The sequence below is a fragment of the Bufo gargarizans genome, chromosome 5 (assembly GCF_014858855.1).
Source record: "Bufo gargarizans isolate SCDJY-AF-19 chromosome 5, ASM1485885v1, whole genome shotgun sequence".
NCBI classification, from domain to species: domain Eukaryota; kingdom Metazoa; phylum Chordata; class Amphibia; order Anura; family Bufonidae; genus Bufo; species Bufo gargarizans.
The window spans coordinates 217,827,658-217,846,409 of NC_058084.1; the positions used below are offsets into that span (position 1 = coordinate 217,827,658).

At 41.8% G+C, this 18,752-nt stretch overlaps 1 protein-coding gene across 8 annotated transcripts in view; it reads right to left on the minus strand.

Moving 5' to 3' along the window:
• IKZF1 (IKAROS family zinc finger 1) overlaps positions 1–18,752 on the minus strand; it is a 147,529-nt gene that overhangs the window by 107,649 nt on the left and 21,128 nt on the right. For all 8 annotated transcript variants that reach the window (XM_044293519.1, XM_044293516.1, XM_044293515.1 and 5 more), the window contains exon 2: positions 7,123–7,176. In XM_044293519.1, coding sequence (XP_044149454.1) covers positions 7,123–7,176 — 54 coding nt within the window. The remainder of the gene's footprint in view (positions 1–7,122; positions 7,177–18,752) is intronic.

Here is an 18,752-nt window from a genome sequence, read left to right on the forward strand (position 1 = left end):
CTTTAAGACTGTAATAAATGTGGTTTGACGGTAGCAGTTTATCCGTCAGTAAGCAGCTTTACAAAAGACGCACATCTTTATGAAAAAATCACACGTTTTTATGAAAAAGTCGCATGTGCTATTAAAAAGTCTCATAACATAAGCATGGTGCTCAATGGAGTGAAATTGCGACTTTTTTGCGACTTTTTAAATAGTCCCAATAGTAAATCTGTCTAGAAATTCATTTACATAAGAAACACGCCCACTTTCAGAAAACTGGCGAGCATAGTGCAGAGCAGAAAAAAGTCGCAAATTTGTGCACAGTTTTAGCGTTTCCTCATTTTTTGGGGACTTTTTCACTCCATTATTCTGACCTGAGCTAATGATAAATCTGGCCCCATATCTCCAGAAGGATATTGATACTTTGAAGAGAGTTCAGAGAAGAGCTACTAAATTAGTACATGGATTGCAGGATAAAACTTACCAGGAAAGATTAAAGGACCTTAACATGTATAGCTTGGAAGAAAGACGAGACAGAGGGGATATGATAGAAACTTTTTAATACATAAAGGGAATCAAAAAAACATAGGGATAAATTAGAGGGGCAAAGGTTTAAAAGTAATATCAGGAAGTATTACTTTACTGAGAGAGTAGTGGATGCATGGAATAGCCTTCCTGCAGAAGTGGTAGCTGCAAATACAGTGAAGGAGTTTAAGCATGCATGGGATAGGCATAAGGCCATCCTTCATATAAGATAGGGCCAGGGGCTATCCATAGTATTCAGTATATTGGGCAGACTAGATGGGCCAAATGGTTCTCATCTGCCGACATATTCTATGTTTCTATAAAATAAAGCGACCAAAAGCGGCAAATCTGCCATTTTGATGCTTTTTCCGTTTTGCTGTATGGGGAATGTATTTTTATACTATGGGCATTTTCGAACATGGCAACACCCATGATGTGTATTTTTTACATTTTTATTTTGGGAAAAGGGAGGTGATTAGAATTTTTATGTTTAGTTTTTTTTAAACACTTTTTTATAGTTCCCATAGGGAACTATAACAAGCAACCATTAGATTTCTATTCTCATAGACCCCAATGCACTAGCATTGGAGTCTATGAGAAAATTACTAGTTTCCTATGGAAAGGACTCTATAGGAAATAGTATGCAGAAGCCTCCTGTCATTCACAAAAACAGGGGCTGCTACACACAAGCTCTGGCTCCTCCGATCGCCGCACAGGAGATGGGGAGCATCACCGGAAGCGCGCGCTTTCGGTGTTTCGCGCACTCAGATGCCGTAGTCAGGATTGACCACTGCATCTGAGGGGTTAAATGTCTGCGATCGGCATTACTACCGGTTTCGGACATAAGCCGCGGGTGTCTGCTATAAGAAACAGCAGGCCATCCGCGGCTATGGCACCCACTCCGCTCAGTAGCGGACACCATCTTTAAGGACCCGGCCAGCGCCGTACTATAAAGGCGTTGGTCGGGAAAGCGTTAAATTGCTACTTTGTCTCCAGCTAGGGCTGCCAGAAAATACCAGCCAAGTTTACGCAGGTAAAAAGAGGGTATGGTTTGGGTATATGGCTTAACTGGGTGTATTATTTGGCACCAATGTGTTGATCATATTTTTAGTTTTGCACTTAAAACGTGTCCATTTTTCATTAAAGTTTTTTGCTCCCTGCCTTCCCAGAGCCACAACTTAAAAAAATTTCAGTGCACATAGTCATATGAGGGCTTGCTTTTTGCGGAGCAAGTTGTACTTTCTATGCCTCCATTTAATATTACATAGGATGTAGTGGGGAAAAAAAGATTCCAAATGGGATTGAATTGGGGAAAAAAAACACAATTCCACCACAGGTTTACGTATTTTTCTTTTTTTTTTACGGCGTGCACTATGCATTAAAAGTGACTTGTGCTCCGTATTCTCCAGGACAGTATGAATCCGGTGATATCACATATGTATCATTTTTCTTGCATTTTAATACAGAAAAAAAATATGAAGAACTTTGGAAAAAAATATTTTTTCTTTTCATATTCCAACCCCATATCTTTTTTATACTTATGCCTACAGAGATGTGTGAGGGCTAATTTTTTGCGGGACGATCTGTAGTTTTTGATAATACCATTTTGGTGTGTATACAACTTTTTGATCACTTTTTATTCGATTTTTGGGGAGATAAAGTGAGGATAAAAATGGCGAATTGGCAATTAATTTTTATTTTGACGCCATTCACCATATGGGCTAACTTTTAAAATATTTTAATAGTATGGGCGTTTTCGCATGCAGTGATGCAATATTGCTTATTTATTTTTATTTGGGGGAAAGAGGGGTGATTTGCATTTTTATATTTTTTTATATTCTACAAAACTTTTTTACTTTTTGTTAGGTCCCCAAGTGGACCACAACTTGCAATCATCAGATTGCAACGTATACATATAATAATGGAAATTGCTCCATTATTCTGTATCGAAATCACAAAATCACAGTTCGGTGCTTCCATCTAGTATCCTGATCTGGGATACAGTAATAACCAACCTCGAAGCCTAGTACAGGCTCCGGCTCATTTGAACAGGGCTCTTTCCCCAGTCTCCGGGAAAGCGTGCCTGAAACAGGAGTGCATGCTTCCAGTTTTTAACATTCTCAGATGCTGTGGTCACATTTGAGTGACAGTAGGCATTAACTCCAATCGCGGACATTAGTCGCGGGTGCCTGCTGTATCAAAAAGCTATGGCGCTCACTCTGCTCCGGAGCGGTGATCATCTTTAAAGAACGTACATGTACGACGGATCTCAGGAAGGGGTTAAAATATTTTTTTCCTATTGTTCTCTTACTTAATATTGATGCCTTGTCCTCAGGATAGCTTATCAATATCAGATTGGTGGGGGTCCGACTCCTGGGAGTCGGCTGTTTGAAGGGGCAGTGGTGCTCGTACGAGGGCTACTTCTTCTTTAAACCTATAAGCACATCATCTCCTTTGCAGCAGTGGTGCAGTGTAATTACAAATGCTAGTTCCATTCAACTGATTGCTTTGTAATTACACTGTATCACCTATACAAAGGAGATGACACACAGGTAATTTTAAAGCGGAAGCAGCTGCTTTAACCTCTGATCAGCGGGAATCAGACCCCCGCCAATCTGATATTGATGACCTATCCTGAGCATTGGTCATCAATATTGAAGCACTGCACAACCCCTTTAATATAATAAAGCTGTGTCGGCCTCATATGTGAACAGATGTAATGAATGAGAAGTAAATAACCACAAAGAGAGGAAAAATCCATCCCCTCCACATATTTCAGTGCTGCCCCTAACCTAAGACCAATTGAAAAAATTATTTTTAGCTCAAAGTAAGTACAATGCAATAATTAAAAAAAAGTGCCCCTAAGGCCGCTTTCACACGAGAGTGACGGATTAGCTCCGGATACGTTCAATGAAACTCGCACCATTTTGCAAGCAAGTTCAGTCAGTTTTGTCTGCAATTGCATTCAGTTCATTTTTTCTGCACGGGTGCAATGCGTTTTGATGCGTTTTTCACGCGCATATCACACGTGATTAAAAAAACAGAAGTTTTACAAACATCTCCTAGCAACCATCAGTGAAAATCGCATTGCATCCACACTTGCTTCCGGATGCAATGCGTTTTTTCCACTGAAGCCCCATTCACTTCTATGGGGCCAGGGCTTTTTTTGTGGGAGAAGACATATTTTGTATGGCATTGTTTAATTCACCATGTCTCGTATTGGATAATTTGAAAATAAAAAATTGTGGTTTAAAATAAAAAAATTCCGCCAAGGTTTTTTAGATTTTTAGCGTTCGTGTGCTAAAAATTACATGATGTCCTTATTATGCATCTCAATATGATGACATAGATATCAAACTTGTATAGTTTTTATTTTATCACTTTAAAAAAAATAACCTTCGAAAAAAAAAAAACATTTTCAGTGCATCGCCATAACTTTTTTTACATTTCTATGTACTGAGCTGTATGAGGAGTTTCGTTTGTAGGACAAACTGTAGTTTTAATTGGTACATACAACTTATCACTGTTAGGGCATATTCACACGAATGCATTTCCTTTCCGTGGCCGTTTTTTTTGCAGACCATATGCGGAACTATTCATTTCAATGGGCCCGCAAAAAAAAAAAAAGAATTTAATCCAAGTGCATTCAATTTCCATATGTCCGTATTTCCGTTCCGCCCAAAAATAGAACATCTCCTATTATTGTCACACATTATGGACAAGGATAAGACTGTTCTATTAGGGGCTAGCAAAATACGAAATGCACACAGATGTCATCATTTTTTTTTGTGGATCAGTTTTTTGCGGACTACAAAATACATACGGTCATGTGCATGAGCCCTTATTCAACTTTTTGGGGGTACAAGGTGACTAAATAATGGTGATTTGCTTGTTTTTATTGGCTTTTCTGTTAGGCTACTTTCACACTAGCGTTCGTCGGTCCGCTCGTGAGCTCCGTTTGAAGGGGCTCACGAGCGGACCCGAACGCAGCCGTCCAGCCCTGATGCAGTCTGAATGGAGCGGATCCGCTCAGACTGCATCAGTCTGGCGGCGTTCAGCCTCCGCTCGCCTCCGCACGGACAGGCGGACAGCTGAACGCTGCTTGCAGCGTTCGGGTGTCCGCCTGGCCGTGCGGAGGCGTGCGGATCCGTCCAGACTTACAATGTAAGTCAATGGGGACGGATCCGTTTGAAGATGCCACAATATGGCTCAATCTTCAGGCGGATCCGTCCCCCATTGACTTTACATTGAAAGTCTGGACGGATCCGTACGAGGCTATTTTCACACTTAGCTTTTATATGCTAAAATAATGCAGACGGATCCGTTCTGAACGGAGCCTCCATCTGCATTATTATGATCGGATCCGTTCAGAACGGATCCGATCGAACGCTAGTGTGAAAGTAGCCTTACAGTGTTCAGAAATTAAAAAAATGTTTTAATAGTTCAGACATTTTAGAACATGGCGATACCTGATATGTTTATTTATTTTTTATTGTTTGTATTTTTGCAAAATTGGGAAAGGTGGGTTAGTTAAATGCTAAGTACACCTTTGGCGCATTTTTTTATTATTGCATTGAATTAATTTTGAGCTAAACATCAACCACTGTCTTTGTGCAGCCAGGAGTTTATCTAGGAGCAGGATATGAATTTTCACTCTTTTCTATCAGGCAGCTCAACTGATGGCTCTGACCTTATAAACACTCATTATAGCTAAATTCTTATCTTACTGATAAGTTTTTATGACCTCTTAGTAAATTAGAGATAAGGGTTATTAGATGACCAACACAAAGTGAAAATAAACCTTTGTGACAGAATGACTCAATATTTTTAATAAAGACCAACTGAAAAAATGATTTTAGCCCAAAATGAGTATAACACAATCAGAAAAAAGTTGCCACAGAAAGCTGTACATAGCCTTCAAACTTGGAAAAAATGAAAAGTGGAATCTGATTGGTTGCTATGGACAACTAAGACTAAGTTTTCCTTACACTTTTGATAACTCTTCCCCATTGATTCTGGGCAGTAGATCCATGTTTACACATGACATATGAACGCTCATTTCCAATAATCTGCCTGTGTAAAAGGGCCTTTTGAAGTTGATCTGATAAAAGTTAAAAACTTGGAGATTTATCAAAAGTGGTACAAAGGAAAACTGGCTTTCATTTTTCAGAGCTCCTTTGAAAAATTAAAGAATCAATCTGATTGTGGTCTATGGGCAAGTAAGCCAGTTTTTCTTTGAACCACTTTTGATAAATCTCCCCCTAAATACTTAGGTATACTTGCCCCAAAATGCCATTAATAAAAAGTACATCTTGGAAAATACACAGCTTCATTTAGCCATGTTGGGGCAAAATTCAAGAAAGTTATATTATTATTTATTACTTTGCCAACTATGTCACAAATATCCTATAAAATGTACAAATACAACTACTGTGTGTTCCGCTGCATTCCCAACTTCTCCAGCAGCAATCCTGATGTGTCCATATGATGTGAAGATGTGTGCGATTATGTGACAAAGCCTCCCAGGTCTCAGTGCACTTTCCAGATATCCTTGTGCTAATGCGCATGCACCTGACCCACTGATTGGTGAAACAGCAATATCAAGTCCAATCCGCTCTGTCTCCTATGCTATGCAATACTTTCAAGCGCATCTCCCTAGAGGTCCCACTCAGGGACGTGTGCACTAGAAAGCGATTACCTTTTACAATTATACACAGTCCGTTGCCCTCTTCTTGGCTGTTGGGAGCACACACCATGATGTCATAGGGAAGGTGTTGTCACTGTGCTGAACTCGCCCACAGAAGCACTATCCTAATAAGCAAGATCCTAATAAGCGTGGAGGAACCAGAAGCTTACTGAATATAAATAGTAACGCTGGGCTCACACCTGAGTGTTTTACAGCGCGTTCAAACGCGCTGTAAAACGCTCAACACATGAAAACCAATGCTTCCCTATGGCCCTGGTTCACACTTGAGCGTTTTACAGAGCGTTTGAACGCGCTGAAAAACGCCCTACGCTCCAAAAAGTTCTTGAGCTTCTTTGGGGCGTTTTGTCGCGCGTTCCCGTACATAGACTTTCGGGAACGCGCGACAATGGGCATCGCTTGTCTCTGTATGTGCGATTGTAAACGCTGGTACAATCGCGCATACAGAGCGCTCCTTTCAGAACGCTGAAATAATGCATGTGTAGAGTGGAATGCTTCTGGAACCCAGACATGAAAAAAACACAAGTATCAAAAATCCTCTGGAACATTAGCCAACCCCTTTAAAGTCCTCTGAAGGAATGTTTTCACCAAACATGTCTTCAAGTACTGCAGTCAATTAAATCTATCTGTCCTGTCTATTGACAATGCATTGCTCAAGACATCTTACTTAATGTTCATGTAAACTTTAAACTTGTCCTAATGTTCTTTTTATAAAGTAAAAACTTTATATGGGGTGAAAAACTGAAATACCTATAGGAAACTGTGGTTTATGGGTCATCCCATGGATGTATGAGGCAAACCAGTGGATTCTTTTGCTGAATAAAATCTCCCTATTACCAGTACAACATCAAACATCTTATATGATTCATGCTGTTCAGTTTGAATGTCTCCTCATAATTTTAAATTGACCTCACCTGACATTTGGGTCATATCCTGTGCCTCATCTGTTTCCATGTTTCTCTGATTATCTGTAAATTAAATTTTAAAGACTGTTAATATTTATTTAAATGGACTATACACTAAAATCTATAATTATTAAAATAGTCTTCCTTTACTCTTGTTTCCTTCTATACCTGCCTGGGTATCAGACAGGAACAGACCTTGAACCTTTCAGATGAAAAATAGAATTACAAAGACGTATAAAGAAATATCATTAGTAACACAGGAGGACCAAATTTGTTATTTATTGTTAATTTCCTACTGCATAATAACGCAAAATGCAAACTGACTGCAACAAAATTAAGCAGAAAATTAAATGGCCTTGGGTCATTGTAGGCACAGAATTCATTCTCTCGGCTGATCCATACTTATGTTCCTTTTAATTTACTGAGCATGCATCGATGAACCTTGAGTCAGCTTGGTGACACGCGTACAATCAGCAATCAAAAACGAAAGCAATTTGCTGAAGAATGTCTCATTTGCCCAAGCAAGGCTGCATATCTGAGCAGGAACTGTCGCTGCCTCTATTAATAATGAATACACCTCAAACAGTAGCAGATGGGTAAAACAGAAGCTCTTGTCTTCAACATATAAGGAGTCCCATAATCAGACCATACTGTCCTTCTTCTACTTAGGGAGAAGTGAATCTCCCAAAATAGCAAAACAAGCCCGGGAGAGAGAGACAAACCAGACCTTCCTGTTTAACTTAACAGATGGCTCCACAGCTTTGGAACAAATAGTAGGAAACACTTGCCCCTCTGTTGCAACACGTAATGTTCTCAAGACTTGAACTGCAAGTCGTAGGAAACACAAGGGAAATGCAGACTTATGGGTAGTTGGGTAGAAAGCAAGTAAAAAGTTTGGTTGGCGCTAAGGACCTTGGTGGTGTTATTCTCTGATGTCTTGAGTGCACATCTGGTGGCTACACAGAGAAGTGGATGGAGCTAGATGCCCAAACAACTTATTCCAATATTTAAGAGAATTTTTGAACAAAGCAGCAAGTTTAATCTCTTTCTCTTCACTTATTTCTCCTTACTATCTCTTTCTTTTCTGCTCTCTACATTTACACCATTTGTTATTTATACATAAATATAATTCACCTTTTATGCCTGTGCTTCTAGTAGACTCGGCTATGTGTAATGACAGCAATGCACAGTTTTTGGTCTTGTCTTTTGGCTGCTATCTGTACCCTTTTCTCAAAATTAGTATTTAAAGTCTTAGTACATTACTAGTAAACCTTTCAAATGGGCTAGATAGATAAACTATCAGTCATTTTGAAAACTATTGGAAAGCAATAGTATATAATATTTTTAATTGTCTAACATTATAGGAAAATATCAGTTTGCAATCATTTTTCTTTTTTTTTATATAGAGAACACTACCACTTTCTCCATGCGGGTGAACACCTAATGGGGTTGTCTTATCATGACAATGCCTTTTTATGATGAAGCCAGCCAGGCAATCTTCTTAGCATGCTTTTCCCCTGCTGTTACCACTGCAGGCCTATGGACTGGCTATGAAAAGGGGTCCTAATGTAGGGTCCAGCCCTCTTTATAAGACAAATGAACAAGAGTTTGTGGAATAATACTAAACTGCCTCATTACATAGAATGTAGGAGAGCACATTTCTTTTGTGGATTTTTTTTTATTATCATGTGTAGTGTGAACATGAACTTTTATTCTGCCAGATTTTGCTCCTTAAGTGCACTCTGCACTTCACAGCCTTCACCGTCTGATCGACAGCTGTAATGGTCTCCTGGTTGGATACTACAGCTGTTTCTCAGAGCACAGCGGTTTTTGTGAAGCAGCTCAATGCAGAGAGCATGTCACACTGCAGCTGTGAATCCATTGCACTTGCAGGAACAGAATATTTGCACTGGCAGAATAAAAGATGTTATTCACATTCCTAGTGTTGCTAAAAGCACCACAAAAGGTATGATTGAACTGCTCTCAGCCTCTAGCTATTGCTGTCAACAGTTTTGCATGGTCAAAACTGCTGACAAAATCCCCTTTCATACAAACTGCACAGGTAAAATAAGCTTACAAATTTACAGTACAAAGATCATTAACAAAAGTTAACACCAATAGGTATTCTAGATTCTCTGCAAATAAACTAATTCATATGTCATCTTACCTTTCTACACAAATCCCACCCAAAAAAAATATGATTTAGATTTTTTTTTAAGTTTTGCTTTTCAGACCATCAAATACTCATTACCATGGTAGAGCAGTAGGATACTTAAGATAACATGTCAGTTTTACTGCATAGGGAACACCATAAACTGTGTCAGAAGTTTTTTTCCCAGTTTCAGCCCATTTTTATTTATTTTTTACAGCTTCCCACTACATTGCAAGGAATAATAAATGCTGCCATTAAAAATTACCTACACACTGTCCTACATTGTACTAGTGGTGCAGTGTAATTACAACCATTCACAAGTGAAGGAGCAATATATGGTTTTTGGAAGGTAGATTTTTCTAAAATGGTTTTTGGGCACCATGTTTCATTTGAAGAGACCCTAAGGCCTCTTGCACACAACCGTTTTATTTTTCCGTTTATGTGCCGTTTTTTGCGTTCCGGATACGGTTTGTATACGGAACCATTCATTTCAATGGTTCCGCAAAAAAAATGGAATGTACTCCATATGCATTCCGTTTCTGTATTTCCATTTTTCCGTTCCATTGAAAGATAACAATTTTTTCCTGAATACAATACCTCATATATTGCCGTAAACGGCTGTATGGTCATAGCACCATTTGGCTTTTGGAGGGCAGATTTTGAAGGCACCATGTCACATCTGAAGTGACCCTGAAGTATTGCTACAGATGGAAACCCCCAAGAAATGACAGTTTCCGAAACTTTACCCCTCAAGGAATTTTTCAAGAAATGTAGTGAGCATTTTGACCCAACAGACCTTTCATAGAATTTAGAAACACTTGCAGTGAAAATGAAAAATTAAATTTTTTCCATTAAAATGTTGCTTTAACTTCAAGTTTTAGTTTTAACAGGGGAAAAAAAGCACACACAATTTGTTACCTATTTTCTCCTGAAAACGGCAACACCCCATATGTGATCGTAAACTGCTGTATGGGCACACTGCAGGATTCAGAAGGGAAGGAGTGCCAGATGGTTTTTGAAAGGCAGATTTAGCTGGAATGGTTTCATTCCTTAAGGAACTTATCAAGGGATGTAGCGAGTGCTTTAACTCCACAGGCATTTCAAATAATTTAGAAACACTTGCAGAAATGAATGCGCGACAATGCAAGATCAAAATTGAAATTTTCCACAGATATTGCATTCCAATGCCCCATATGCTGTGCCCAGCTGGTACCATATAAGACTCACACTACACTTCTTTAATTGTTATGCGGGTTCTAATTGGTACAGAAATTCTACAAACGTAGACGTAAGCTGTTGTATGCGCATGTGGCAGGGCTCAGAAGGAAAGTGGCGTCATTTGACTTTTTTGGGCGTTTTTCAGCACTACAGCACATTGGCAGAGATCCTGAGGTATGCGTACAGTGGAAAACCCCAATAAGTGACCCCATTTTGTAAGTAAACTACATCCCTTAAGTTATTTATCAAGGGGCGGAGTGAGCTTTTTGATACCACAGGTATTTTGCAGAAATTAATGAGCAGGGGATGGTGATAAATGAAAATTGCTAATTTTCCACAGATATGGCATTTCAGTGCCCAATATATTGTGTCCAGAGTGTGCCATCTGAAACCATCCCCCTTAAATTGTTAGCAGGTTCTACAGAAATCCTCTTAATGTGGATGGAAACTGCTGTTTGGGTAGCTCTAGCATTTTCTGACAACCATACATTTTTGTTTTTCTCTCAATGGAGCTGTATGAGTGCTATTCTTTTTTTTTTTTTTTTGCAGAGTTGTCATTACCATTGGTTCTATTTTGGGGAACATATGACTTTTTGATTGCTTTTTATTTCACTTTATTTCAGCAACTCTGCAATAGCTTTTTGGGTATGGTATTGTGGTGTGCACTGTGCAAGAAAAATGACACGTAAATGTTTTTCTGCTGTCCATACGATTACAGAGATACCAATTTTATAGTTTTTTTATGCTACTTTTATATAATAAAAGCATATTCTTTTAAATTGTTTTTGTATCACCATTTTCTGAAAGCCATATTTTTGGCAATGGTCTTGTGTGAGGATTACTTTTTCGTTAGTATCATTCTGATGTACATTCGTCTTTTTAGTCGCTTTATATTATGTTTTTGGGAGGCAAAGTGACAAATTAATGGCTGTTCTGGCATAGTTTTTAATATATATATATTTTTATAGCGTTCACCTGAGGAGTTAGATAATGTGATATTTTTATAGAGCTTGTCATTATGGACCTGGCGATACCTAATATCCTAATATGTCTAGTTTTTATTTTTTACTATAACAATTTACAATAAATGTCTTGATGAGGGGAAAGTGTTTGTTTTTGTTTTTTATACCTCAAACTTTTTTTCTTCTTTTTGCCCCCCATAAGGTGAAGATCTTTGGGGGACATTTACCAGTATTTACCAGTATTACCAGTATTAATAAATTAGTATTTACCAGTGAATAAAAATGGCTGGGTTGTTATGGAAACCTGGTGTAAAACTGTGTATATGTGGAGACTAAGGACCTGCGAGCTTCTATTGGCTGATAAGGGACATGTGACCGTGTGTATGGCAGTTGAGATATGAGGTTGGGATATGAAGAGAAAGACCTGCAAGCTTCTATTGGCTAATGTAGGTCATGTGATGTAACATATTTGCATTTTTGGGGAATATCTCGGGAACGGTATGTGCTAGAGAGCTGAGACCCGGTCTAAAACCTTCTCGGACACCTGATGTACTTGTGTGCCAAATTTCGTGATTGTAAATGCGATGGTGCAGATTCCTTTAGCGGACATATATACATAGACACACACACATATACACTGAGCTTTATATATTAGATGGTTCTAAATACAATATAAAGCACTGGGGTGGGGAAGCTGCAATACTGCACATGTTGAAAGGTAGAGGCCAAACATTTGCTTCTCAATCACTGAACATTACAACATTACATTCAGCCTCTTCTCAGCTTGGAATAGATGATAACAAAAAACAATTGACTGTATTTATGTGCAAACCACAAATGTGGACAATAAGTGTAGTGCCCTTTATATCCATCCCATATATTTTTAAAGGGCAAGTGTAATATTTATGTAGTAAAAGTCATTGTTTGTCAGTCATCACAATTACATGGTCAGGGACACAAACCGTAGAAGATGCCATACGCTACTCAACACAGTGGCCACAATCTCTCCTCTCTAATCAGCAGGTCAATGTGTACAGACAATTTGCTGAGGTTCTGGTGTTAATAGCATCAGGCAGCTAGTGTTGGAGGACTGGAGACACATGCACTGACTAATCACATCCTGGACCAGATACCTGAGGAACTTGTAGACACTTGGTGTCCCCTGCAACTTGTAGGCAGATATCAGGAGAAATGAGGAGGGCATCTGCTGCCAGTCACAATCTCCAGTGCTGGAGTAAAAGCAATGCCAGCATTGCACTTTTCTTTCACAAGGAGGAAATCCATGGGGCACCAGGCTAGGACGAACAACAAACATATGGCCTCATGCACACGACAGTATTTTTCCACGGTCCGCAAAAACGGGGTCTGTAGGTCCGTGATCCATGACCGTTTTTTCGTCCGTGGGTCTTCCTTGATTTTTGGAGGATCCACGGACATGAAAAAAAAGTTTGGTGTCCGCCTGGCCGTGCGGAGCCAAACGGATCCGTCCTGAATTACAATGCAAGTCAATGGGGACGGATCTGTTTGACGTTGACACAATATGGTGCAATTGCAAACACATTGACTTTTAATGTAAAGTCAGGAGTCCCTTTTATACCATCGGATCAGAGTTTTCTCCAATCCGATGGTATATTTTAACTTGAAGCGTCCCCATCACCATGGGAACGCCTCTATGTTAGAATATACTGTCGGATATGAGTTAGATCGTGAAACTCAGATCCGACAGTATATTCTAACACAGAGGCGTTCCCATGGTGATGGGGACGCTTCAGGTTAGAATATACTAAAAAACTGTGTACATGACTGCCAGCCCCCCCCTCCCTCCCCTGTAGTTAACTCATTGGTAGCCAGTGGGCCCCCCCTCCCTCCCCTGTTTTTAACTCATTGGTGGCCAGCCCCCCCTCCCTCCCCTGTAGTTAACTCATTGGTGGCCAGTGGGCCCCCCCTCCCTCCCCTGTAGTTAACTCGTTGGTGGCCAGTGGGCCCTCTCCCCTCCCTCCCCCTCCTAATTAAAATCTCCCCCCCATCATTGGTGGCAGTGGAGGGTACCGATCGGAGTCCCAGTTTATTCGCTGGGGCTCCGATCGGTAACCATGGCAACCGGGATGCTACTGCAGCCCCGGTTGCCATGGTTACTTAGCAATTTGTAGAAGCATCATACTTACCTGCGAGCTGCGATGTCTGTGTCCGGCCGAGCACTTCTCCTACTGGTAAGTGACAGGTCTGTGCGGTGCATTGCCTAATGATCTGTCACTTACCAGTAAGAGGAGCTCCCGGCCGGACACAGACATCGCAGCTCGCAGGTAAGTATGATGCTTCTACAAATTGCTAAGTAACCATGGCAACCGGGACTGCAGTAGTGTCCCGGTTGCCATGGTTACCGATCGGAGCCCCAGCGATTAAACTGGGACTCTGATCGGTACACTCCACTGCCACCAATGATAGGGGGGGAAATTTTAATTAGGAGGGGGAGGGAGGGGAGAGGGCCCACTGGCCACCAACGAGTTAACTACAGGGGAGGGAGGGGGGCCCACTGGCCACCAATGAGTTAACTACAGGGGAGGGAGGGGGGCTGGCCACCAACGAGTTAACTACAAGAGAGGAAGGGGGGCCTACTGGCTACCAATGAGTTAACTACAGGGGAGGGAGGGGGGGCTGGCCACCAGCGAGTTAACTACAGGGGAGGGAGGGGGGCCCACTGGCTACCAATGAGTTAACTACAGGGGAGGGGCGGGGCTGGCCACCAATGAGTTAACTACAGGGGAGGGGGGGGTGCTGGCCACCAACGAGTTAACTACAGGGGAGGGGGGGCGCCGGCCGCACTGGCCACCAATGTGTTAACTACAGGGGGGGGGGGTCTGCCCCCTGCTGCGGGGGGTCTGCCCCCTGCTGCCTGGCAGCACCTGCCAGGCAGCAGGGGGCAGTCATGTACACAGTTCTTTTAGTATATTCTAACCTGAAGCGTCCCCATCACTATGGGAACGTCTCTGTGTTCTAAAATACTGTCGGATCTGAGTTTTCACGAAGTGAAAACTCAGCTCTGAAAAAGCTTTTATGCAGACGGATCTTCGGATCCGTCTGTATGAAAGTAACCTACGGCCACGGATCACGGACATGGATGCCAATCTTGTGTGCATCCGTGTTCTTTCACGGACCCATTGATTTGAATGGGTCCGTGAACCGTTGTCCGTCAAAAAAATAGGACAGGTCATATTTTTTTGACGTACAGGATACACGGATCACGGTCTCGGCTGCAAAACTGTGCATTTTCCGATTTTTCCACGGACCCATTGAAAGTCAATGGGTCCACGAAAAAAAACGGAAAACGGCACAACGGCCACGGATGCACACAACGGTCGTGTGCATGAGGCCTATGTCTGCTACTCACTAACATACAGGGAATCAGTGTTCCATGCTCGGCACAAACAAAGTATTAACTTCCGCTTCTGCTAATGAGTAAAGTGTGGACAGACTAGGCAGGCCAACAGTGGGAGCATGAGTGAAAATCTAGCCACCAAGTTTTGCGCTCATAATGAGAAATTGAAAACAAAATTTTAGAAACTTTTGAAAGTTTATTAAAAAGGAAAAGCTAAAGTTTTGCATGGACAGAAGTATTCAGACCCTTTGCTGTGACACCTGAAATTTAACTCTGGGGGCCTATCATTTCTCTTGATCATTTTTTAGATGTTTCTGCACCTTGACTGGAGTCTACTTGCGGTATATTCAGGTGACTGGACATGATTTGGAAATAAACATCCCTGTCTATATAGGGTCTTACAGCTGACAATACATATAAAAAACCAAGCCGTGATGGGGAAAGAACTGTCTGTGAAGCTTAAAGGCAGGATTCTGTGGAGGCACAGATCTTGGGAAGGGTACAAATACCCAAGAGCATTGTGGTTTCCATAATTCTTAAAGTTCGGAACATCCAGGACTCTTCATAGGCTAGCCACACCACCAAACTAAGTATTTAGAGAAGGGTCTTGGTTAAATAAGTGACCAAGAACCCAATGGTTACTCTGGCTGAGATCCAAAGGTCCTTTGTGTAGATGGGAGAAACTTCCAGTAGGTCAACTATCACTGTGGCACTCCGTCAATCTGGACTTTATGGCAGATGAGCCACAAAGAAGCTTCTTGTCAGTAAAAGCCACATGTAAGCCTGCCTGGAGTTTGCAAAAAAGCACCTAAAGGACTCTCGGACTGTGAGGAAAAAAAGGATTCTCTGGTGTGATGAAACCAAGAATGAACTCTTTCGCCTCAATTCAAACGTCATGTCTAGAGGAAACCATACCATGTTCATCACCTGCCCAATACTATCTCTATAGTAAAGCACGGAGATGGCAGCATCATGCTGAGGGGGTGTTTTTCAGTGGCTGAGACAGGGAGACTGGAAAGGGTTGAGAGAAAGCTGAATGGAGCAAACACAGATATACCCTTAATGAGAACCTGAGTGCTTTAAACCTCAGACTGGGCCAAAGGTTTGCCTTCCAACAAAACATTGGCCCACACACAGCAAGGGCAACACAAGAATAGCATTGTCACGACCATGGTCATGGTAGTGACTACGGTAACCGCATGCAGTTGCCTGTGGTCTAAGTCTGGTTATCAATCACAGGTGAGGGCTGAAGTATGTGGCCTCACCTGTGGTTGCCGCTGGCAACAATATTTATGTAACAGCATAGCAGCCTGAGCTGATGCTAGGCAGCTTCTTGTAAGTGCATGTCTATGTAGGTGTGCCTTGTCTCTGTTTTTGTAAACGAGGTTTATTTATAGGTGTACGTCCCCTTTAAGTGGCTGTCTTCCCTTCCCTGGTGTGAGAAGGGTTAGTTCCCTTCCTTATGTGTGAGCACTGGGTGTGTCTGTGTGGGTGTGGCTACATGGGCTATTTAGCCTCAGTTGAGACCTGATGTCTGAGGGGTACTCCATGCATGTTGCTGGAGTCATCCTCCTGGTCTTTTACCATCTGCCAGTGAGGGCCACCCTTGTGGTCATAAATGTTGTTATGTGATGTTAAGTTTATGTTTATGTGGTGTCTGTTATTATTGCAGCTATGGTTCTGGCCTCCTGTGTGTTTATTTGTGCTGTGTCCTTTTATGTCTGTGTGTGGATTTCAGCACTTGAGCTCACGGATCCAGTCAGTGTGTCTGTGGCAGGTAGGGGTGGAAGTCTTTCTCTCTCCTGCCATATCCATAGTCTGTTTATGTTTATATCCCCTTGCAGCTTGGACAGTTTAGACTCCTGTTTCTCCGCGCCCAGGAGGAACAGGTGGTCTACCCAACTACTAGCTCAGGGATCGGCGGAGGGTGAGTAGGGATCCGAGGTTCCTGAGCATGAGTCCTCCTACCTTCAAGGTCGGCTCATGCAGCTAGGAGTCAGGGTCCGATTAGGGATGCGTTAGGAGGTGACCTGCTCCCTTATTCTGTTGTCCTGACCAAGTAGCGATTAACATCTCATGGCATCGCACGGCTGAGGGTTTCCCCCATCCTCAGCCATGACAAGCATAGAGACAGCACTTTGAATATCACTCAGTGCTCCAGCCAGAGTCTTGACTTTAATCCAATCGAACATCTCTGCTGAGAACTGAATATGGCTATCCATCGACAATCCACATCCAACCTGACAGATCTGGAGAGGATCTGCAGAGAAAAATTGCAGAAAGTACCCAAATCTAAATGTGCAAACCTTGGAGACTGTAAATGCTGCCAAAGGTGCTTCAACTAATGCTACTTTCACACTGGCGTTTTGGTTTCCGTTTGTGAGATCCGTTCAGGGATCCCCCAACGGTCCAAAACCGATCAGTTTTGCACTTAATGCGTTCTGAATGGATAAGAATCCGCTCAGAATGCATCAATTTGGCTCCGTTACGCCTCCATTCCGCTTTGCAGGCAGACACCAAAAGCTGCTTACAGCGCTTTGGTGTCCGTCTGACGAAACTGGGCCAAACGGATCCATCCTGACACACAATGTAAGTCAATCGGGATGGATACATTTTCACTGACACAATATGGCACAATAGAAAATGGATCCATCCCCCATTGACTTTTAATGGTGTTCAAGACGGATCCGTTTTGGCTATGTTACAGATAATACAAACTGATCCGTTCTGAACAGATGCATGCGGTTGTATTATCTCAACGCATGCGTTTGTGCAGATCCATGACGGATCCGCACCAAACGCGAGTGTGAAAGTGGCTTAAGTACTAAGTAAATGGTCTGAAACTCTGGATACTTATGTCAATGCAAGAGTTTTTTCCTTTTCAATAAATTAGCAAAGATTTTGAACATTCTGTTTTCACGTTCTTATTATGCGGTATTGAGTGAAGAATGATGGAGAAAAACTAATTTTTTTTTAATACAAGGCCACAACATAAAAAAATGGGAAAAAAGTGAAAGGGTCTGAAGACTGTACCTGCTCTCTACCACTCCATTTCATTTATTAAGACCAGCGATTTAGACACTGGTCTTGAAGGGATTCTGTCAGCTAGTTTGAGCCTATAGAGCTGAGCACATGTGCTGCTAGATCGCCACTAGCACGTCAACAACATTTCCCATAGCTCTGAGTGCTTTTATTCAATCAAATAAACGATTTTATATATATATGCAAATGAGGCTAGTAAGGAGCCCAAGAGGCTGTTACCAACGTTTCAGGAGCCCAGCCATGCCCACTGTGAAGTAGCCCAGCACCGCCCCCCGCCTCCGCATTCCCCCCAGGGAAAAGGAGCAGAACCTCGGGGTGCAATGGCAGCGCCTAAGGGGCTCATTAGCGTAACATAAAAAGGGTTATTTCTCTGAATATGGATCACAGATCAAGATGGTGCACAGTGTACTGGAATCAGAGGAGAAGCAAGCATCTATTCAGTAAGGATTCTTTCCCAGAATTAATTCCCTTTTCTTCCCAGAATTCCAGAGGAGCATGTATGGCCTATAAGTCTTCTCACACTGACTAAGGCGCTCTGTACCCAAGGCGAAATAGTACCTTGCAAATCCTAACTTGGCCTCTCACCCAGTTAAGCCAGTACTCTCTGCTCTGCACTTATGAGGGGAAATCACCCCAAAAAAGCTGTCTGCAAATGAGGTACTGGCTTATTTATTATCCAAGTCATGTCTCAAGGCCAATTTAAAGGGTCGAACATTTACTTATAGGATACCTGCCTTACATCTGGTAGAATCAGAAGCAGATCTTGCCAAGAGCTCATTTGCATCTCTTTATTCCCGGGAGGTTTTATTGAAGGTATGTGGCGACAAGTTCGTTTTAACCACTTAAGGCCTGGGCTCATTTTCCCCTTAAGGACCAGGCCATTTTTTGC